Source organism: Lepisosteus oculatus, chromosome 2, assembly GCF_040954835.1.
Source record: "Lepisosteus oculatus isolate fLepOcu1 chromosome 2, fLepOcu1.hap2, whole genome shotgun sequence".
NCBI lineage: Eukaryota > Metazoa > Chordata > Actinopteri > Semionotiformes > Lepisosteidae > Lepisosteus > Lepisosteus oculatus.
Window position 1 is genome coordinate 4,577,903 of NC_090697.1, and position 24,077 is coordinate 4,601,979.

The 24,077-nt window shown below is 40.3% G+C and overlaps 2 protein-coding genes across 2 annotated transcripts; both read left to right on the forward strand.

Moving 5' to 3' along the window:
- Window positions 1-12,627: 12,627 nt before the first annotated feature.
- LOC138225508 (trace amine-associated receptor 13c-like) lies at window positions 12,628-14,204 on the forward strand. The gene is made up of 3 exons (XM_069185789.1): window positions 12,628-12,661; window positions 13,291-13,623; window positions 13,804-14,204. Exons 1-3 carry the CDS (start codon window positions 12,628-12,630, stop codon window positions 14,151-14,153), a joined length of 717 nt encoding a protein of 238 aa, XP_069041890.1. The 3' UTR covers window positions 14,154-14,204.
- Window positions 14,205-19,056: 4,852 nt separating this feature from the next.
- LOC102696305 (trace amine-associated receptor 13c-like) lies at window positions 19,057-20,079 on the forward strand (the record flags this gene model as incomplete). Its single annotated transcript, XM_006626251.2, has 1 exon — window positions 19,057-20,079. A coding segment is annotated over one exon (1,023 nt), but the record flags the coding sequence as incomplete, so codon positions are not given.
- Window positions 20,080-24,077: the final 3,998 nt, after the last annotated feature.

The window sequence follows — 24,077 nt, forward strand, 5'->3', positions numbered from 1 at the left end:
GTGAGGTGTGCTGGCAGCTGTGTGGTATGAAGCAGTGGTGGCCGGGCACGGTGCAGTGTGCTGGCAGCTGTGTGGCATGAAGCAGTGGTGGCCGGGCACGGTGCAGTGTGCTGGCAGCTGTGTGGTATGAAGCAGTGGTGGCCGGGCACGGTGAGGTGCGCTAGCAGCTGTGTGGTGTGACGCAGTGGTGGCCAGGCACGGTGAGGTGCGCTGGCAGCTGTGTGATGCAGTGGTGGCCAGGCAAGGTGAGGTGCGCTGGCAGCTGTGTGGTATGAAGCAGTGGTGGCCGGGCACGGTGAGGTGCGCTAGCAGCTGTGTGGTATGAAGCAGTGGTGGCCAGGCACGGTGAGGTGCGCTGGCAGCTGTGTGGTGTGACGCAGTGGTGGCCAGGCACGGTGAGGTGCGCTAGCAGCTGTGTGGTATGAAGCAGTGGTGGCCGGGCACGGTGAGGTGTGCTGGCAGCTGTGTGGTGTGACGCAGTGGTGGCCAGGCACGGTGAGGTGCGCTGGCAGCTGTGTGGTATGAAGCAGTGGTGGCCGGGCACGGTGAGGTGCGCTGGCAGCTGTGTGGTATGAAGCAGTGGTGGCCGGGCACGGTGAGGTGCGCTGGCAGCTGTGTGGTATGAAGCAGTGGTGGCCAGGCACGGTGAGGTGCGCTGGCAGCTGTGTGGTATGAAGCAGTGGTGGCCGGGCACGGTGAGGTGCGCTAGCAGCTGTGTGGTGTGACGCAGTGGTGGCCAGGCACGGTGAGGTGCGCTGGCAGCTGTGTGGTGTGACGCAGTGGTGGCCAGGCACGGTGAGGTGCGCTAGCAGCTGTGTGGTATGAAGCAGTGGTGGCCAGGCACGGTGAGGTGCGCTGGCAGCTGTGTGGTGTGACGCAGTGGTGGCCAGGCACGGTGAGGTGCGCTAGCAGCTGTGTGGTATGAAGCAGTGGTGGCCGGGCACGGTGAGGTGTGCTGGCAGCTGTGTGGTGTGACGCAGTGGTGGCCAGGCACGGTGAGGTGCGCTGGCAGCTGTGTGGTATGAAGCAGTGGTGGCCGGGCACGGTGAGGTGCGCTGGCAGCTGTGTGGTATGAAGCAGTGGTGGCCGGGCACGGTGAGGTGCGCTGGCAGCTGTGTGGTATGAAGCAGTGGTGGCCGGGCACGGTGAGGTGCGCTGGCAGCTGTGTGGTATGAAGCAGTGGTGGCCGGGCACGGTGAGGTGCGCTGGCAGCTGTGTGACGCAGTGGTGGCCAGGCAGGGTGAGGTGCCCTGGCAGCTGTATGGTGTGATGCAGTGGTGGCCAGGCATGGTGAGGTGCGCTGGCAGCTGTGTGGTATGAAGCAGTGGTGGCCGGGCACCGTGAGGTGCGCTGGCAGCTGTGTGGTGTGACGCAGTGGTGGCCGGGCACGGTGAGGTGCGCTGGCAGCTGTGTGACGCAGTGGTGGCCGGGCACGGTGAGGTGCGCTGGCAGCTGTGTGACGCAGTGGTGGCCAGGCATGGTGCAGTGCGCTGGCAGCTGTGTGGTGTGACGCAGTGGTGGCCAGGCACGGTGAGGTGCGCTGGCAGCTGTGTGGTATGAAGCAGTGGTGGCCGGGCACGGTGAGGTGCGCTGGCAGCTGTGTGGTATGAAGCAGTGGTGGCCGGGCACGGTGAGGTGCGCTGGCAGCTGTGTGGTATGAAGCAGTGGTGGCCGGGCACGGTGAGGTGCGCTGGCAGCTGTGTGGTATGAAGCAGTGGTGGCCGGGCACGGTGAGGTGCGCTGGCAGCTGTGTGACGCAGTGGTGGCCAGGCAGGGTGAGGTGCCCTGGCAGCTGTATGGTGTGATGCAGTGGTGGCCAGGCATGGTGAGGTGCGCTGGCAGCTGTGTGGTATGAAGCAGTGGTGGCCGGGCACCGTGAGGTGCGCTGGCAGCTGTGTGGTGTGACGCAGTGGTGGCCGGGCACGGTGAGTTGCGCTGGCAGCTGTGTGACGCAGTGGTGGCCGGGCACGGTGAGGTGCGCTGGCAGCTGTGTGACGCAGTGGTGGCCAGGCATGGTGCAGTGCGCTGGCAGCTGTGTGGTGTGACGCAGTGGTGGCCGGGCACGGTGAGGTGCGCTGGCAGCTGTGTGGTGTGACGCAGTGGTGGCCAGGCACGGTGAGGTGCGCTGGCAGCTGTGTGGTGTGACGCAGTGGTGGCCGGGCTCGGTGAGGTGCGCTGGCAGCTGTGTGACGCAGTGGTGGCCGGGCACGGTGAGGTGTTCTGGCAGCTGTGTGGTGTGACGCAGTGGTGGCCGGGCACGGTGAGGTGCACTGGCAGCTGTGTGGCATGAAGCAGTGGTGACCAGGCACGGTGAGGTGTGCTGGCAGCTGTGTGGTGTGACGCAGTGGTGGCCGGGCACGGTGAGGTGCGCTGGCAGCTGTGTGGTGTGACGCAGTGGTGGCCGGGCACGGTGAGGTGCGCTGGCCGCTGTGTGGTGTGACGCAGTGGTGGCCGGGCACGGTGAGGTGCGCTGGCAGCTGTGTGGCATGAAGCAGTGGTGACCAGGCACGGTGAGGTGTGCTGGCAGCTGTGTGGTGTGACGCAGTGGTGGCCGGGCACGGTGAGGTGCGCTGGCAGCTGTGTGATGCAGTGGTGGCCAGGCAAGGTGAGGTGCGCTGGCAGCTGTGTGGTGTGACGCAGTGGTGGCCGGGCATGGTGCAGTGCGCTGGCAGCTGTGTGGTATGAAGCAGTGGTGGCCGGGCACGGTGAGGTGCGCTGGCAGCTGTGTGGCATGAAGCAGTGGTGGCCAGGCACGGTGAGGTGCGCTGGCAGCTGTGTGGTATGAAGCAGTGGTGGCCAGGCACGGTGAGGTGCGCTGGCAGCTGTGTGGTATGAAGCAGTGGTGGCCAGGCACGGTGAGGTGCGCTGGCAGCTGTGTGGTATGAAGCAGTGGTGGCCAGGCACGGTGAGGTGCGCTGGCAGCTGTGTGGTGTGACGCAGTGGTGGCCAGGCACGGTGAGGTGCGCTGGCAGCTGTGTGGTATGAAGCAGTGGTGGCCAGGCACGGTGAGGTGCGCTGGCAGCTGTGTGGTGTGACGCAGTGGTGGCCAGGCACGGTGAGGTGCGCTGGCAGCTGTGTGGTGTGACGCAGTGGTGGCCAGGCACGGTGAGGTGCGCTGGCAGCTGTGTGGTGTGACGCAGTAGTGGCCAGGCACGGTGAAGTGCGCTGGCAGCTGTGTGACGCAGTGGTGGCCGGGCACGGTGCGGTGCGGGAGTAGGGGTGTGTGCGGGTGGGTTTGTGGGGAGTGTCAATGAATAAAATAATGTTGACCAGGGCAATACTTTGAGTTTACACCTACAGCTTGTCCAAGGTCATTCATTATTAATACTATTAGTAATATCTTCGTTAAAGACTTTGATGGCGACAGCTCAAACATGAGAGGTTGAGCTTTATTAGCTCCACCTTGTGGAAATTCCGGATACTATTATTTTGCAAGCGGGGTATGCTGCGGTATAACACGGTGGGCGTGTCGCAGTTTACCGCATCATACCATATGCAAATTAGATTTTGTTAATAGTATCTGGAATCACCTTGTAAAACCGCCAGGTGGAGCTAATAAAGGTTAACCTCTCCTGTACAGCATTTGAGCTGTCACCAGAAAACGTCGGTTTCGAACCCCGATCACTGCTGAGGGACAATCTTTCGAATTGCGTATCAAAACAAAAATATAACGATATAATTATATCCACGTACTGTCTGGCGGAATAAACTGAAGAGGTTAGTTAATGCGACACAGAATTATTATTATCACCTCTTTTTACACTGAGAACAAATGAGAACATTCCACTCAGTGGGCGGTGCATTGTTATCTCAATCACCTGCTAATTCGTTTTACACCACTGAACGACAGGAGAATGTGACTGTACTGTATCTGTACAGAATGTGTGTTTCAATCAATACAGTAATTGATTAAAATCGCAATTGCGTGATTAAATAAATGCATTTTTTGATTCACAATCTGAAAATGAAAACCACGTCGAAGTCACCTTGAATTAAAAAAAAACGATTTTGGCACGCCTGTAGCATTTTCACGAAACCTCCTAGAGGTGTGAGAACACTTGCTTTGTGTATAAAGTACATTGTGAATGTTTTCACAGCCTTCACTTTGTCGTTTTTATGCCATTTTTTTACCACACACGAATATTCCTACAGATGCAGCCATTCAAAATGCGCGGCCGATACCGCATTATTTTGCGGTGCGCTTTACACAGTCTACCGCGAGTTATCGGTAAATACCGCTAGTTACCGTAAATTCTCCTATAATACCGCAAGCAAAATAATAGTATCCGGAATTTCCGCAAGGTGGAGCCAATAAAGCTCAACCTCTCATGTTTGAGGTGTCGCCATCAAAGTCTTTTACGAAGATATTACTAATAGTATTAATAATGAATGACCTTGGACAAGCTGTAAACTCAAAGTATTGCCCTGGTCCACATTATTTTTTTCATTGACCGTCTTTGTAAAAGTAACACCACAGCATTTCGCAATCACGCATTTGTTTCCAATCATGCAAAGTACAGTAATTTTTGAGAATCGATTCACCATGCCTTTCACATGCGCATAAAAGAGATTGATTTAGGAACATAAACATATTACCGTATGCAAACTGTATTGTTTACAGTATGTATATGTATATTTAATGTCTTAACTGTGCCCGTTTAAGTATTGAATATTTATATGGAATTTTACCACTGAAGGGAAATCTTAGTACCTGAGCATAAAAAGAATGGGAGCATACTGTAACCCGTGTGAAGGCCATAAATGATATTAATTTTGGAACATAAACATACAGTATATGGCTGGTCTCGGTACTTTAAAGAAAACATACACACCAGTATTCCATTTCTCCCTAAACATTTTAAGCATCGAAGTCTTTAACTAACGTGATACCGGAGTCAACAAGCATACTTTTAGAATTTGATTAAAAGGGAATATAATATGGAATCGCGTTTCTAAAGAAATTAATAACGATTTAATTATATTCATGTTGCAAAAAAACTGCAATGGACATAAAAACTCCCTTGCTTTTAACAGAGCATTCCATTATTTCTAACTACGAAATTTATTTAAAATGCGACACTTATCATTCAACAAGAGCTCGAAATATCACAAGGATCCTCTAGAGCACAGCAAAGACTGTATTAAAAGAATCGCGTATCCAAAGAAATTAATAAGATATAATTATATTCGTGTACTGCGACAGGGCTGTGTAGGGCTGTTTCACCTCTCACTTCATGTGACTATTCAAAAGCCATTTAGCAAAGAGGGGATGAGAAGAGTGACAAACTAGTATACAGTACAGTACTTTAGATCTTTTTTTCTGAACCGGGGAAAATCTGATCATGTTTCTCTATAACAATAATAAAAAACATTGCCACACCCGGACTGTTAAACCAACGCATTAGCACGTCAAAGCCCATTGAGGAGCCGGGCGCAATAATTGTTTTGTCCCTTGATTTACTGATCTGCGTTAATTACAGAAATCTAGTTCCTGCTCTTTGCAGACGACCTGGTCCTGCTGTTGCCCACAGAACAGAGGCTGCGGCAGAACCTGGCACTGCTGGAGCAGCTCTGTCAGACCTGGGCGCTGACAATCAATCTGGACAAGACCAGAGTTATGGTTTTCCAGAAAAAAAGCCAGACCTCCCTTAGTCTTCCTGATTATGAGTGAATAAAAGCATCTTATTAAAAACTCTTTGCGTTTGTTTCCAAGAAAGTTTATAATAATATGATCTATAGTTGAAATCTGAGCCTAAATAAAAAGAAAAAGCATTTTCAGAGAGCAATCACGCTCTGTTTATGTAGAAAAAGTGATTAGGTTTATGAGCAATCTAATTACTTATTCATTTAAAACGCTATATAAAATAAAGTTTATTATTAATTTGCTGGACAGAGCGGTGAACGTTATTATGGATAAGACAAAGATAACGATCTTGATCAGTTTCGAAATCTGTGTACGCTGTAAGGTTTTTACTTCTTAAACTTTTAAAATACACGTTTCGAATAGAAAGAAATCATCTTCCTGGTAAAGTATGTATAGCAAACCAGCACGTCTTTTTTCTCCAATCAGAGGGGTTAGACGCTCGGTTAAAAGCAAAAGAGATTGTCTGTTATAGTGGACATAAAAACAAGAGTTCGCTGGCATTACAGTATATCCTAGAAGACACAGACCGGGAGAATGCCTGCAGCGTAAAAGAAAATGCCTGATGAACTAGGAATTGGACAGTTTTCAAGTGCTTGTACAATTGATGGAAATGTTCAAATAAATGTGCAAAAGAAATAAACAAAATAATCATTTATTTCTTTATCATATTGGCTAGCTAATGTCCTCTCTTTGCTAGTTAGTGGCTGTGTTTCTGCGTTGGGTAGCAACTGGTGACTGTTCTCAGGCGGAAGATGTAAACAGCTTAATTTTCGTATTAAATAATTTTTTAAAATTAAAATTCATTCTATACAGCAATCGCATATTTGGGTACCGTTTCATAAAGCTTTCATGCTTAAAATGTTTAGGGAGAAATGGAAGACTGATAATGGAATGTAATGGAATGAATGATAAGTGTCGCAGTTTAAATAATTTTCGTAGTTAGAAATTATGAAACATTCTGTTAAAAGCAAGGGAGTTTTTTTGTCCGTTGCAGTAAAAGAAAATGCCTGACAAAGTAGGGCTTGGACAGATTCCAAGTGCATTTTTGCAATTTACGTTGCATTGTCCATTGTGATGCTGTAATACAGTTTAAAATAATTCAAAGTCTAAACTGTATCAGCTTTATTTATGGGTTGCATTTTAGAAGAAGTCAAAAACCGCACTTAAAATGCAATTTAGAGCTTTCTGGCAAAAGGAGACACCCAAATTAATAATGTAACATGCCACTGTTTGTGCATGAACAAAGTTATACTGCTATTTCCTTATACTGCAGATACGTGCTGAATCCCCGGCGGAACACATTCCATAAGAATCAGCGCTTTTATATATCGCCTTTAAAGGTGGCTTCTCAAAACGCTTTACAGGATAAAAACAACAATAACAGCAACAACAACAATATTATATTTCATTGCACTTTGAAAACCAAGTAATAACTTAACTATATGTGCAAACGTTTTATGATATCTCACTGTTGTGAATGTCTGTGGAGTGTGTCTTATTAGCCTGTCTGACCTGGCTGTGCTCTCGCTCGCCCTCCCCCCCACTCTCCCTCAATTCAATTCAATTCAAGGTGCTTTATTAGCATGACAGATGGGTACAATCAGTGTTGGGTATTTACTTTGCTTTGAGATTCCACTTTTAAAGATGATATATAAAATCAAGGCTTTAACTTGCTTTAACTCCGCAAGTCTGAGTTCTCGTGTCTGTCCTATCCAAACCCGAAAATATTACAATATGTATCTTTATAGCAGGTGGTGTACAACTTTTTAGCATAGATTACACTTTTATAAAATGTATTAAAAAATAAAAAGGATTACAATCTAATTTTTCCACGTTTGATCCCAAGATCCCAAGAAAAATAAATCTAAACGGGGAGAAAGTTATGCTGAAAGTTTAATAAGATACTTAGAAGACAAAGATAACAATTTATGTTGCATTTGTCTGATTGTGAATCAAAAAACACATATATTTAAACACGCGTTTACGATTTAAATCAAAACGCAATTTAAATCAATATAAATGTTTATATTGTAACGCATAGGTGACTATTCATTGTTATTAAAATGACTTAAATTCGATCATGTTGTGATATTTAGAAATATAAATTTGTTTGGTGCGAGTGAGGTTTTATTTAATCTCTGACCAAGGGAAACGTTTCATTTTTTCAAAGAAATGTTTGTTAAAAAAAGAAGTCATGGCTCCAGTGGGATCGATCACAGACCGTGTGATACAGGAGTCAGGAACCTAACCCACAGCACCAGGTCACATGCAGAGTGCTGAAAAAGCACTACAGAAACATTATCAACAGACAATGTACAGCGTGTACTATTCTTGTGTTGCGGTACATGAATATAATTATATTGAGATAACAATGCACCGCCCACTGAGTGGAATGTTCTCATTTGTTCTCAAGTGTAAAAAGAGGTGATAATTCTTAAAAATTCCGTGTCGCATTAACTAACCTCTTCAGTTTATTCCGTCAGACAGTACATGGATATAATTATATCGTTATTAATTTCTTTAGATACGCGATTCCATATTATATTCCCTTTTAATCAAATTCTAAAAGTATGCTTGTTGACTCCGGTATCTCATTAGTTAAAGACTTCGATGCTTAAAATGTTTAGGGGAAATGGAATACTGGTGTGTATTTTTTTCTTTAAAGTACCAAGACCAGCCATATACTGTATGTTTATGTTCCAAAATTAATATCATTTATGGCCTTCACACGCGTTACAGTATGCTCCTATTCTTTTTATGCTCAGCTACTAAGATTTCCTTTCAGTGGTAAAATTCCACATAAATATTCAAAACTAAAACGGGCACAGTAAAGACATTTTAATCTTTCTACGACCGACCAACGCACCACGAATGCCCCTGTCAGTCAACCAATCACGTACTGCGGTATTTTGCATCGTGGCGCGCGAAGCCATAGCCAATTACCTCCGGTACATGTCTGTACCGCGCACTTTGAATGGCTGCATCTGTATACAGATTTTGTACAGTTTTTCATGATTAATCTTCTGTTGGTATTGTGGCAGAAGATGATTAATATTGTGGTCAGATTTACTGAGAGGAGGCCTGCACACTGCTTTATAAGGGTCAGTAATGTTTCCAAAGCACTTATCGAGGACACATGTTGAGCCCGTCGGACATGTGATGTACTGTAATGCTGACGGGTAGGAAGGACATTGAAGAAGAAAAATAATAATGTTGTTTTGTCCATCACTATACAAACAAATAGTCAAATAGCATAATAAGATAACTGGTGAAACACAAACAAACCGAAAGTGATGATGAACTGTAATCACCATTGCATAAAACAAAGTCGTTTTCAGTCTAGTTCATCCCAGCACAAGAGCAGGCCTGGTCTTCTTTATCAACATTGGGTTACCAGGAGTGATGTACCCCACATCAGTACCTGCCATCTCCTGTTGACACTGCAGTGTGAACGTACAGATGAGTTCAGAATAGCGCTGCTCCTGCTGCTGTGAGGGGGGTGGTTTGTGGATGAAGTCCTGGCTCTCCATTACTTGGCAGTCCTTGTCTGGACAGGCTGAATGACCCTGATTTCTTTCTTTGTTGAGAGACAGAAACAAAACAAAGACATTAACAACAAAATTAATTTAAGGATCTAATATAATATATAATATATAATATATAATAACATATAATATAATATAGAGATGTTTGTATTACCATATTCCACTTTCTTTGTAAACATCTGCATCAATTTCTTTAATTCATTCACTTTAAATCCACTTAATATGGAGTTTTACCACTAAAGGGAAGTTTCAGTTAGTTAGTGCTCAGTTAGTGCTAAGCATAAAAATAACAGGAGCATAAAGCATAAACTCTCTGAACGTCATAAACAGTTTTGATTTAGGAATATAAATATATTATATAAACTGTCTATGGTTGGTAGTGGTAGTTTAAATAAAAATATACAACAGTATCCAACTTTTTCATTTTATGCATCAACGCTTTTCACTCGGTCACTTACTGTGGTTATTTTAGAAAAGTTTTGACATGCTCATTCAGACTATATTAAGTTTCTATGCTTTGTAAAAAGCTCTAATGTTTTAAGGTACAGGTACAGGTATTATAGATAAATTATTATAGAAGTTTTACTTAAGTAAGTTTTACTTACTGTTTTACTCTCTCCATCTTTAGTATTCACCCATTTGCTCAGTCACAGCCTCTTTTCCATTCAGCAGGGAATAAACCTTTTCCCTTTTCCTTTGTAGTCTATGCAACGAGAACAATGCTAACACTGAACCAAATTGTCACTCAGTTTGACCGACTTGTATCCAGCACCACTGAGATGAGGGAGAGAGACTGGCAAGGGAGCAGCAAGATTTTCAATTTTCCAATGAAACAATCATGACAGAAAAAGTAGTTAAAATAAGCACGTCAAAATGTTTCCAATATAATCACATGACCGAGTTATGTTTATGAAGAAAGTGGAATACCCTTCCACAACCAGCTAAATAAATATATTTATATTAATAATTTGAAATTGTTCATGACGTTCAGAAATTCATTTTTATTTTCAGCTACTTTCAGAATAAATTTTACAGTTTTGTTGTAGGAAGCTAAAGTTTACGCTAACATTAAATGCACAAGAAGGGCTACCTATTGATCGTCTTTGGTCAGTGAATCACGATGTTCGCTGTGGGATGGTGAAGCAAAGCTCAGCCCCTGTAACACATTAATGAGATTTAATGCACATTCTGAATGGCTCCATCTGTATGTAGAAGAAGAGAAGTGCCTTGCCTGGTCTGTGGGTGCACTGGTGGTTTTAAGAGATAAAAACAGCCTGTGTCAAAAGAAAAATGGTCCTAGCACTTTTTTATAATTGCTAGGTGGTGTAAAAAAACAAAAGTAGTTCCTGCATATACTGCAGAGTTCACCTACTGTATCTGTGACAAATTCTATTGAAAAAGTAAAACTTTTAAAGTAAAGGTATTTTCGTCTTTTTTTTTTCTAAACATATCACAACGGTAGCTACTTCTCAGGATAATATCCAAATAAAGAAGAACTGCAGATGAAATCTCTTGGCTCTTCACCGCATCTTAATTAACCAAAAGAAATACACTGGTCCCACACGCAAGCTCAGTAACAGCAGGAGGGGCTACTAGAAATACTTTATAAATTGAGAAGCAAAGAAGATACTAGCAAAACTTGAAAGATAAAACTAAAAAAGTAGCATTTTTAAGGAAGAGGAAGTGGAATTCTGATATCCCTTCAGCAAGATCTTTCCAAGATTTTTTTTTTTATTTAAGATTTTATTTTTTCTCATATAATGGATTTAAATGAAATAGGGGGACATCAAATAGTGCAGTACTGCTTTGCTTCCGACAATACATCTTGCACAAAAGAAACTCGATCCACAGCTGTTTACATAATTTTATATGTTTTCTTTATATCAGTGGTGATGCTGACAGTGTGTGGAAACCTGGTGGTGATCATCTCTATCTCTCACTTCAAGCAGCTCCACACACCAACTAACCTCCTCCTGCTCTCTCTGGCTGTGGCAGACTTTCTAATAGGGCTGATTGTGATGCCTTTGGCAATGATCAGATATATAGAAACCTGCTGGTATTTTGGGAGGATATTTTGTATGATTTTCTATTCTGTTCTCTTAATTCTTACAGTTGCTTCTCTTATTAATGTTGTTTTCATAAGTATTGATCGATATGTTGCTGTGTGTGACCCATTGCAATATTATAATAAAATAACAGTTACTGTCATGTGCCAATGTATAATATTTATGTGGTCATTCTCTGTACTTTACATGTTGATGATTATTATTGGTAATATTAATTTTGTAAACTCTGTAGGTGAAAATGTCTGTCTGGGAGAATGTGTTCTTGAAATCAGTGCGCCCTGGGTGATAGTTGACATGATAGCTACTTTGATTTTGCCTTGCTCTGTTATGATAGCTCTCTATATGAAAATATTTATTGTTGCCAAAAGGCACGCACAATTGATCAAAATGATAACTGAGCAACTGACCTATCAAAATGGAAGCAATGGTAAAGTTTCCAGAAGATCTGAAATTAAAGCAGCCAAAACATTAGGAATCGTAATGGCTATATTCCTCACATGTTACTTGCCATATTACATTGGCAGTCTAGTTCAAGGAGATTTCAGTGACTCTTCTTCAGTTACTAATTCATTAATATTTATTATCAATGTAAGCTCTGCAATTAACCCTATTATTTATGCTTTGTTTTATCCGTGGTTTCAAAAGTCAGTGAAAGAAATATTACAATTCAGGATATGTGATGGAGCATCTGATCTAATTAATTTGTTCCCTGAAAATCACTGATTTTTGCATAATAAACATTAGCATGTCTTATGTAAATGTATTTGTTTATGTCCATTATTCAGACATACTAACGAAGGTTAAAATATATAGGAACTGGAAACAGCATTTTGCAAATGTGCATGTAGTTTTCCATGGAAACATGTTTTCTTCCAATGATATGTTCATTTTAATTTAATTAAATATATACATTAACTTGATAAGTTAATTTTTACTTGGCTTTAGAATGTTAATGGAAGGCAGATAAATACATAAAATAATGTATTTGCCACACTGTTCACATTTTATTATTGAGTAATATTCTATATATTAATGTTTCTAGTAAAAATACTCATCTGACTATATGTATTTAATCAACTTATCATTCATGCCTAACCATGAAGCACATGTGACTTTGACTTTTGAAATACTAAATCAATGTGGAATTATTAAATCTCATTAGATCTGATAGGTGACGGTGAAGCCTGTGTAACTTAAGAAAAAAAATACCTTCATATATAAATATATAAAAAAAAATTTCCCCACCTATCCACACAGAACAAAGCCATTAACTACAGATACAGCCATTCAAAATGCACAGTACAAACCCGTACTGCGGGCAACTACGCACGAGCCACTGCGCCTTACCGCGGTATGTGATTGGCTGGCCAAAATGACCGACAGGGGCACTCGTGGTGCATTGGTCGGTAGTGAAAAGATTTAATCATTTAATCTCTTTACTGTGCACATTTTAATCCGCTTAGTATTGAATATTTATATGAAATTTTACCACTAAAGGGAAATTTTAGTAGCTGAGCATAAAAAGAAGAGGAGCATAACGCATCTGAAGGTCATAAACGATATCAATTTAGGAACATAAACATATTACTGTATGTAAACTGTACTGTATATGGCTGGTCTTGGTAGTTTAAAGAAAAAATACACACCAGTCTTCCATTTCTCCCTAAACATTTTAAGTTTTATGAAATGGTCCCCAAATATGCGATTGCTGTATAGAATGAGTTTTAATTTAAAAAAAATATTAAACAAGAAAATTAAGCTGTTTACATTCCTCTGCCTGAGAATATAGTCACTCATTGCTACGCAACGCAGAAACACAGCCACTAACTATCAAAGAGAGGACATTAGCTAGCCAATATGATAAAGGAATACATTTTTTTTTTGTTTATTTCTTTTGCACATTTATTTGAACATTTCCATCGATTGTACAAGCACTTAGAAACTTTCCAATCCCTAGTTCATTTTCCATCTGATAATACATCTTGCCGAAAAGAAACTCGATCTGCAGTTGTTAATGTAATTGTGTATGTTTCAGTGTTGATACTGACAGTGTGTGGAAACCTGATGGTGATCATCTCTATCTCTCACTTCAAGCAGCTTCACACACCAACTAACCTCCTCCTGCTCTCTCTGGCTGTGGCAGACTTTCTAATAGGGCTGATTGTGATGCCATTCGTAATGATCAGATATATAGAAACCTGTTGGTATTTTGGGAGGATATTTTGTATGATTTTCTATTCTGTTCTCTTCATTCTTTCAGTTGCTTCTCTTATTAATGTTGTTTTCATAAGTATTGATCGGTATTTTGCTGTGTGTGACCCATTGCAATATTATAATAAAATAACAGTTAATGTTATGTGCCTATACAGTATATAATATTCATTTGGTCATTCTCTGTATTTTATGTGTTGATGATTGTTACTTGTAATATTAATGTTATAAACTCTGCAGGTGCAAATGCCTGTCTAGGAGAATGTGTTTTTGAAATTAATGCATCCTATAGTTGATATGTTAGCTACTTTTATTTTGCCTTGCTCTATTATGATAGCTCTCTATATGAAAATATTTATTGTTGCCAAAAGACACGCACATGTGATCAAAACTGTTACTGAGCAACTGACATATCGAAATGGAAGCAACACTAAAGCTTCCAAAAGATCTGAAATAAAAGCAGCCAAAACCTTAGGAACTGTAGTGGCTGTATTCCTTCTGTGTTTCCTGCCCTATTATATTGGCAGTCTAGTTCAAGGAGATCTTAGTGTCTCTTCTTCAGTAACAAACTCATTAATTTTTGTTATAAATACAAGCTCTGCAGTGAATCCTATTATTGATGTTTTGTTTTACCCCTGGTTTCAAAAGTCAGTGAAAGAAATATTAAAATTCAGGATATGTTATTGAGCATCCAATCTAATCAATCCGTTCCCTGAAAATCAATGAATTTTGCATGCATACTAAATGTCACTTTGTTTCATGTAAATGTATTTCTTTGTTTATGACCATTATTCATACATGCTAAATAAAGTGAAAATAATATATGAACCAGAAAAAGAGTTTTGCAAATGTAATGGAATAATGTTTTCTTCTAATGGTATGTTCTTTCATTTTCATTTAATTAAATATCCTAAATATCATTATAAATTTTCATTTGGTTTTAGAATTTTAAGGGAAGGCCAATTAAATCATAAAATAATTCATTTGTCATGATGTTCACACTTTATTTATTAATATTCTCTGTAAACCATTAATTTTATGATTAATTCCTATGTCGATCTTACTCTTGATAAAATCAGTTTTATCACTATATATATTTGTAGAAAATATATTCAACTGGTAGATTTTATTAAACTTAACATTTATGCCAAACCATGAAGCACGTGTAACTGACTGCTGAAGTACTAAATCTCATTGATGTTGACAGGTGATTTAAACTGTGAAATGTCAAGCCTTGTGTAACCTAAGAAAGAAAAATACCTTAACATATAAATATAAAGATATTTTCCCCATCTATCAACACAGAACAATGCCATTCCATGTGTTGGGGGCTGCAGTGTTGCTCGCTGTCTGGGGTCTTCACAGCCAGTAATTTCAAGGCAAATGGAGGTTGTCAGGACAGAACAACATCTAGGTGACTAGGAGTTTCTCCCATCAAAAGGGAGATGTAGGAGATGCAAAATTATACTAGAGGGTGCTTTTTCTGCAGGATTTCACTTGTAGTGATCAGTGACAAGCAGTGCATTGCACCACTGTTATACATACAACAACTGGTTCCTTACCTGCCGGTCTTACTGTCGGTCATCTTGACAGGGCCCGTTGTAATGAGATGCCCCATGTTCTCAATTTTAAATTCACTTCTCAAGATGTCACACTTCCCTGTTACATCCCAAAAATACATAGCATTACATCTTTGAAACTAATGCACAAAATCCTCATTTCAGTGGCACAAATCTTCACAAATACATGAAACAGAAGCTGAAGGAAGTCACAGCCCTAAATAATTTTTTTTACCCCTGAAACGAAAGGAGCACAGAAGTTATTTTGACAGTAACTACGAAGCAGCACAAATGCAGCACAGCAGACACTGGCTTTGCTTTCCTCCACCTGGGCCGATGTCTTGGACAAAGAAAGGTAAAGTCCTGATATTAGTTATCATTGTCATGCGACAGTGGTAGAGACAAATGTTCTGAATTTTCAAAATATTTCTTTCTAGAATTTAATTAACATTGATTCTGGGACAGTACCACCAGTTTATATTACTTTAAAACTATGCATATGTATATACAAGTATACGCAAGTTAAAAAAATAGCCTCTTTTGACTGAGAGCTCACAAGCAGGTGAGCTCTGCTTTCATCAATTCCCCTACGGGATTAATAAAGTATTATCTATCTATCTCAGGCAGTGATGAGGTGGGAAACACCACAGCAAAAGAAAAAGAAAAGACACAAAAAATATACAAAAAAATATTCATATCAGCGGAAGTGTTCCAGAGGAGGTTTTTGATTTGGGAGATGGATGGCCCAGTCATCCTGGATGGAGGAGACAGAACACCTCAGGGATGTTTCCAGGTGTTGGTTTGCTCTCTCAGTTTGACCATTTGTCTCAGGATGACACCCTGAAGACAGGTCATTCTGAATGCCCAGTTTATTGCAAAACGCTCACCAGAACCTAGGAATGAATTGGAGGCCCTGATCAGAAACTATGGAAGCAGGAAGCCTGTGGAGTCTTAATACCTCTTGGGTGCAAAATATCCATATTCAGGTGTGACAAACCTCAAGAAGGCTCCACAGCCGAAACGTTGTGTTTCTGTTCTTCTCTTTTCAGCATGGAATAAACCTTTACTCGTTCCTTTGCAGCCTACGCATGCTGACGCAGCTCCCTACTAGAAGTAAATATAATGTTTCATTGTAGTGTCATGGAAAATGAACTTAATAGAAAATGGATCTTAAGATGGCGCAGTTCCATGGTGACGTCTCGCGTGTAGCTCTCAAATGAATCCATTACTAAACAATGCTTGCAGTTTCTAATTTTGGCTTGTGGCTCTAAATACATGAAGAAACTACATTACCCAATACCCCAGACATTAAGTAATGCATGGGTGATGCAGTGGTAGAATTCTTGGCCGCTAGACAGGAACCCTGGGCTCCTGGCCATTGTGCAAGCTGTAGTTGCCTTGGCAAATTAACCCCATTCAGGATAATAAAGACTGTCTTTAAAATAAATATATTAAATAAAATGTATACTACATATTGACATTTTTGTTCATTATTAAAACCACAGCTTGTTAAATATTAAATTAATATTAATGAATATAGTAATAACTAAATAATAAACTTAATCACCAACCAAAATTGCAATTGGTTTAAATAATAAAATACAATTTATCAGAATTTAATTTAATTTAAAACAATCTTTGATTCATAGTAGTTTTTAATAAGTAAAATATATAAATTGTGGGATTCAAAAGCATGTCCTTACAGTGAAAAGCAGGGCGCATAAACTTTTTGCATTGATGGAGAAGTAGCAAATGTGAGAATCCTGCCATAGGAGGAGAATTTTTTTTACAAAATTACAAAATGACTATACAGTAGGTGTAAGCAAGTTCATAATGCGAGAATTACTATTCCTACAGTACGTACAGTATGCAAAACACCTGACCATATAATAAGAATAATAATAATTGCTTACACTTATATAGTGCTTTTCTGGACACTCCACTCAAAGCACTTTACAGGTAATGGGGATCCCCTCCACCACCACCAATGTGCAGCATCCACCTGGATATAAAGCTTTCAGTGCTTTCTTTGTGTATATCCTAATCGCAGTGGGGGTGTGTGTGGGAAGGTTTAAGCTGCAATTGAATTTGTATTCTTCACACCACACAGCAGCCACAAATAAATAAAAATTAAACTTTTTTTTTCTTCTGATCATAAATGTAAAAAATTGTCATGTTTCACTTCCCTGTGTAACAATCATGATGTTTCCGAAATATGAAGCTTAATGTTTTTTAAATTTGCTACCAATACATTTATGAGCACGGTTAACAATATTAATTTATTGATATAAATATATGTATTTAGCTAGTTGTATCAGGGTATTAATTTTATATATCACAGTATTTAAATGTTCAATTCAAATTCATGTTCTCATAGAGGGGTATGTCAAATGTTTCCAAAACATCCGCTTGTGATATTTTAGCTGCTTAGTTACACTATTCCAAATTAATATTACTATCAAATGGTATTAAATCAGTACAACTTTCTTTTACAATAACACCAAGTTGTGTTCTTACTAGGTATTCTTATAAAACGATAAAACGTTATAACTTTTTATGAAGTACAGTACATAAACTTTATAATGTTAGAATAAGCGCGTTAAAACCATAACACACTGTAAGTCACCAAGTTAAAAATATTTATAGAGAAGGTAGAATACTGTTGTGTACTTTTTTATATTTAGCTACCACTGCCATCTACTGTGTGTACATTAGGTATGTATTATGTTATACTACTGTTTTTATTCTCAGCTACCAAAATGTACCTTTAGATTTTTTCTATGTGGATGTGAACTTGAAAGAGGCACATCACATTCACAAACTACAGTATAGTAATAAACTATTTTTATATATCCAACTGAACAAACCTGCTTGCATAAAATATACCTACTGTTTAATCAGTTTAATATTTAACATGCTGTAATACACAGTTTAAAATGATTAAACGTCTAAACAGTATACAACTTCAATTCTGTAATTGGAAAAAGATTCTCCCTCAGCAATGACCGCGATTTGAAACCAGGCATTTTCTGGTGACAGCCCAAATGCTCCACGCCAAATTAAGCTTTCGCTGTTCTACCTGGTGGTTTTACAAAGTAGCACAGCCCAACAACTGAGTATTTAAAAAAACTACGTTACACCGCAGACATTGAACTGCAAACTACTGCACTATCCCCTGCGCATTCTGAATGGCTGGATCTGTACAACACACAAGTTACACTATGTACAAACTTTCACACAGGTGTCCCAGAGGCCTAACATCCTAACTACTAAAAAAAACAGACTGTTACCAAGAGTTCAAACTCTTGTACAATGACTACAAGAGCCAAAATAAGAGAAGCTGGCTTCTGACCTAAATAGAATACGACCTGCAGTTAAATCTCTCTCTGAACCCAGAAGCCACCAAATGAATGAATCTCCCTATTCTAAAAATATATCTTCTTACTGGGAAAAGCCATTTGTAACTGGTAGATTCTTTGATTCTTTATACAGGAAATCAGAGTTCCCTAAAACCACAGAATAGCAAGCTCTCTTAACAAGGTTTAAATACTTAGATCCACTACATCTCACCAAACATCCCCTTGATTTGAAGCTGTTGACACAAACATGGTTCCCCATTGTATCTATAGGTTCACTTCATAACACATAATTATCTTTTTCCTTCATTAATTCAGATACCCTATTTAATGTATTTTATAATATATGGTTTAGCGTAAAGTTCCATCTTGTTTATAGTCTTTTTATGTTTAATCTCACTGCACTCTGAGGATGTGGGCTGCACTCTAGGCTCCACACATAACCCCAGGACAACAGGTGTCATTAGAAAAACAGAACACTCATCCACGCTTACTAGCACCAGGAGGGGCCAGTAAGAATTTATATAAATGTCATACTAACATGAAATGTTTTACAGACGCTGGTAGAAGTCAAAGATATCAGTGCTGTTCTAATTATTATAGACAGAGTCTATGTTTTTTTAATATCTGAATTATGATATTTTAAGTATACATAAGTAAACATTATTATACATTTCAATGGAAGTTACAGAATTTGAACCAGTGCAGTATTGTTTTCAGACTTACAACTCATCCTGTACTAAGGAAGTGCGATCTCCAGCTGTGTATGTAGTGATGTATATTTCTGCAGTGGCAGTGATGATGCTGACAGTGTGTGGAAACCTGGTGGTGATCATCTCTATCTCTCACTTCAAGCAGCTCCACACACCAACTAACTTCCTCGTGCTCTCTCTGGCTGTAGCAGACTTACTAATAGGAATAATTGTGATGCCTTTCCAATTAATCGTGCTAATAGAAACATGTTGGTATTTTGGAGACATATTTTGCATTATTTACAAAACATTTCACTCTGTGCTCACTTCTGTTTCTGTTAATAATGTTGCATGCATATCGATTGATCGTTATTTTGCTGTTTGTTACCCCTTCATTTATTCTACTAAACTAATAACTAACATAACATGGTCAATTATTTTATTTAATTGGTTTTTTTCACTGCTATACAATTTGGCTCTTGTTTATTTTAATGGAAATATTAGTAGTGCTGAACTCAATACTTGTCTAGGAGACTGTTTGTTTGTAATGAGTGAAATATGGGGAATAGTAGATTTAATAATTGTATTTATCCTGCCTTGTTCTGTAATGGTTGCCCTCTATGTGAACATTTTTGTAGTAGCTAGAAGACATGCAAAATTAATCAACTGTGTTACAGCACACGATAATTCTGCAAATGAAAAAAAAAGTAAACTAACTACAACGTCTGAAAGAAAAGCTGCTAAAACATTAGGGATTGTAGTTTTTGTTTTTCTCTTGTGTTTGGTGCCATATTATATCTGCAGTATTGTTTATGAAAAAGTTAATATTTCTTCTTCTTCTGTAGTTATTAATTTTCTGTGTTGGCTGATGTTTTTTAATTCTTCTATCAATCCCATTATTTATGCTCTGTTTTACTCCTGGTTTCAGAAATCAGTTAAATTAATTGTAACATTGAAGATTTTTAACACAGCATCATCTTTGATCAACCTGTTTCCAGAAAAATAGCAACTTAATCTGTGGCCGAAAACCTCAAGTACTGTATATGAATTTTCTTGCTCCAGAAAACACACCAGCTATTTTTGCTGTTGTTGATTTAGTGGATTTTTTATCATTTGATTGTATTTTAGATATTCATCATACATCCCACGGCACTGTGGTAAAACCAAAATTATTCATATTGTAAAAAACATACTCAAACGTTATTTTTCTATATTCTGGAAAAGAAAGTTTCAAATAATCATTTCTGACATCTAATAATGTTATAAATGTGCAGCAAATGCTAAGAGAATTCTCCGAATGGAGGAAGAGAGCTGAAGTTTTAAACAGAAAATTGAAACAGCTGAGTATAGTAACATGATGTGTCTCCGTGTTATGCAGTATTTTCACAATGAGATGGCTTTTTACAGCAAGATGAGACACTCCATAGGCCAGAGTACTGCAGGTCTGCCAGTTGTTTTAGTATTAACATCTATTTCTGATCTGATTGTTTTTTAAGGTAATTTGACTGTAATATATTTTAGAGAGGTATTTGTTCTGCAAGGAATGCAGTTGCCCTTTAATGTTTTAGAAATTGACTCTGGAGAACAGGTCTTCAAAATCATGTGAACTATATTAATAGTCACGAGATCTGCCTTTTCAATTGTCTTTTTTTATTATTCTGTTTATTGAAGTCAATATTCCACTAGGAATCACATTGCAAACAATAGTTATTTGGGGTGATGGAGTTTGCAGTTTTATTTAAAAACAAATGTTATGTACTGCAGTACTTCATTTTCAGCTGTGTAAATATCACAAGTTCTACTTCTCAAAACCTCTGTTTTGTTTACTTACTGTAATATCTGTTATTCAATATTAAAAATCAATGTGCTCAAAAACAATGCTGTAAAGTAACCAAGTCAATAAAATGTTTATAAAAGGAAATGTTTGATTGTTATTTTACCAGATTTCAAAGGTACTGCGGTAATAATGTAGGAGCTGTAATATTTTTAATAGGCTTTGTATTAAGGTGTTGTCTTCCTTTCTGTTCATGCAAAATATTCAATTAGGTTTGTTTTTATTTTCTATTAAATGAAAAAAAAAAGTATTTATTTATACCATGGTTGTGAAATTCAGTGATGACTATTTGTCTTGTGTAATTTGTTGCAAAGCAACAAGTAATAGGTTTATTCAATGCTGAAACGAGAAGAAAGAAAAACTTTTCGGCCGTGGAGCATTCTTCAGGTGTGTGACGCAGCTATCCACCTGAACTTTGTTTTTTTCTCAATATACAGTGGTGTGAAAAAGTGTTTGCCCCCTTCCTGATTTCTTATTTTTTTGCATGTTTGTCACACTGAAATGTTTCAGATCATCAAACAAATTGAAATATTAGACAAAGATAACACAAGTAAACACAAAATGCAGTTTTTAAATGAAAGTTTTTATTATTAAGGGGAAAAAAAATCCAAACCTACATGGCCCTGTGTGAAAAAGTGATTGCCCCCCCTGTTAAAACAGAAATCAACTGTGGTTTATCACATCTTTGGAAAGCTGAGTTCAATTCCTCTAGCCACACCCAGGCCTGATTACTGCCACACCTGTTCTCAATCAAGAAATCACTTAAATAGGACCTGCCTGACAAAGTGAAGTAGACCAAAAGATCCTCAAAAGCTAGACATCATGCTGCGATCTAAACAAATTCAGGAACAAATGAGAAACAGAGTAATTGAGATTTATCAGTCAGGAAAAGGTTATAAAGCCATTTCTAAAGCTCTGGGACTCCAGCGAACCACAGTGAGAGCCATTATCCACAAATGGCGAAAACATGGAACAGTGGTGAACCTTCCCAGGAGTGGCCGGCCGACCAAAATTACCCCAAGAGTGCAGCGACGGCTCATCCAAGAGGTCAGAAAAAAACCCACAACAACATCCACAGAACTGCAGGCTTCACTTGCCTCAGTTAAGGTCAGTTTTAATGACTCCACCATAAGAAAGAGAATGGGCAAAAATGGCCTGCATGACAGAGTTCCAAGACGAAAACCACTGCTGAGCAAAAAGAACATAAAGGCTCGTCTCAGTTTTGCCAGAAAACTTCTTGATAATCCCCAAGACTTTTGGGGAAAATACTCTGTGGACTGACGAGACAAAAGTTTTTTTTGGAAGGTGTGTGTCCCATTACATCTGGCATAAAAGTAACTGTCATGATTATAGTCCCCCCTCCTTAAGGGTGCTCCAGCCCTTTCACTCTAGACTTTATTCGGTGCACCTGTTTCCCATTCCCAGCCCACCTTAAAAGCCAGGCGCTGACGCTCTTCCGGGCTCTGCAGCTGATTTCCATATCGTGCGAGTCTGGGACCTGGAAGCACCTGGTCCCGTTAAGGTTTTAATCTCGGTTCCCGTTCCTGTTCCCTGTCCGCCGGTTCCGACCCAGCCGTCGTGTTTTAATTTCTTTGTTCTGATGGATCTCCTGGTTTTGGACTTACTCATGTGTTTTTGGATACTCTAAGGACTTCTCTCTCGGATTGTTCGCCTCGGCCACACCTCCCCCGTGCACCAGCGCACCTTGGACACGCCCCCCTGTCTTCAGCCCCGTATTCCTGCATGACGTTTCCCCAGTGTTTCCCCACTCCGTCGGACTGTGTCGTCCGCATAGGGCCCGGAAAGAACTGTTCGTTACAGAATGCAGAGCCCGGATGAGCGTCAGCGCCTGGTGTTTAAGGTGGGCTGGGAATGGGAAACAGGTGCACCGAATAAAGTCTAGAGTGAAAGGGCTGGAGCACCCTTAAGGAGGGGGGACTATAATCGTGACAGTAACAGCATTTCGGAAAAGGAACATCATACCAACAGAATAATATGATGGTGGTAGTGTGATGATCTGGGGCTGTTTTGCTGCTTCAGGACATGGAAGACTTGCTGTAGTAAATGGAACCATGAATTCTGCTGTCTACCAAAAAATCCTGAAGGAGAATGTCAGGCCATCTGTTCGTGACCTCAAGCTGAAGAGCACTTGGGTTCTGCAGCAGGACAATGATCCAAAACACACCAGCAAGTCCACCTCTGAATGGCTTAAGAAAAACAAAATGAAGACTTTGGAGTGGCCTAGTCAAAGTCCTGACCTGAATCCGATTGAGATGGTGTGGCATGACCTTAAAAAGCGGTTAAGGCTCGAAAACCCTCCAATTTGGCTGAATTACAACAATTCTTCAAAGATGAGTGGGCCAAAATTCCTCCACAGCGCTGTAAAAGACTCATTGCCAGTTATCGCAAACGCTTGATTGCAGTTGTTGCTGCTAAGGTTGGCCCAACCAGTTATTAGGTTTAGGGGGCAGTCACTTTTTCACACAGGGCCATGTAGGTTTGGATTTTTTTTCCCTTAATAATAACTTTCATTTAAAAACTGCATTTTGTGTTTACCTGTGTTGTCTTTGTCTAATATTACAATTTGTTTGATGATCTGAAACATTTCAGTGTGACAAACATGCAAAAAAATAAGAAATCAGGAAGGGGGCAAAGACTTTTTCACACCACTGTATAACATGCTCTCCAGTGGATCAACTGTGTCTGGTTCGCGCATTATCTTGGACTGTCTCTATAACAGCATGAGGGAACGCTCTCAGGAGAGAGCTAGCCTGGCACACAGCACATTCCTTCACCTGTGGCAGAACACCCAAACCCAATCGCACAACCCAACAGGGCCCCCGATTCCTCCGATCATAGTATCTCTTCTGCTAGACCTCAGCAGTGTATGCATGTGCAGTGGGAACAGCTGCAGGAGGTCCTGTGACTGGCCTGTGTGGAGGTCTGCACCATCTTGGACACTCTGAGTGACCTCTGACTTACCCTGACTTACAAACACCATCCTATGAAGTGAAGGACCAGGATGCCTGCCCACCAGGCGGAGGTGGGAGAGCAGAAGGGAATGGAGTCTCCTCACAGAGCAATGGCGGCGGCAGGTGGAAGAGTGCGGTTTTGCTGGTCGACACCAGCAGCAAAACCACGCTTTCCTTCTGCTCTTCCATCTCTGTCCA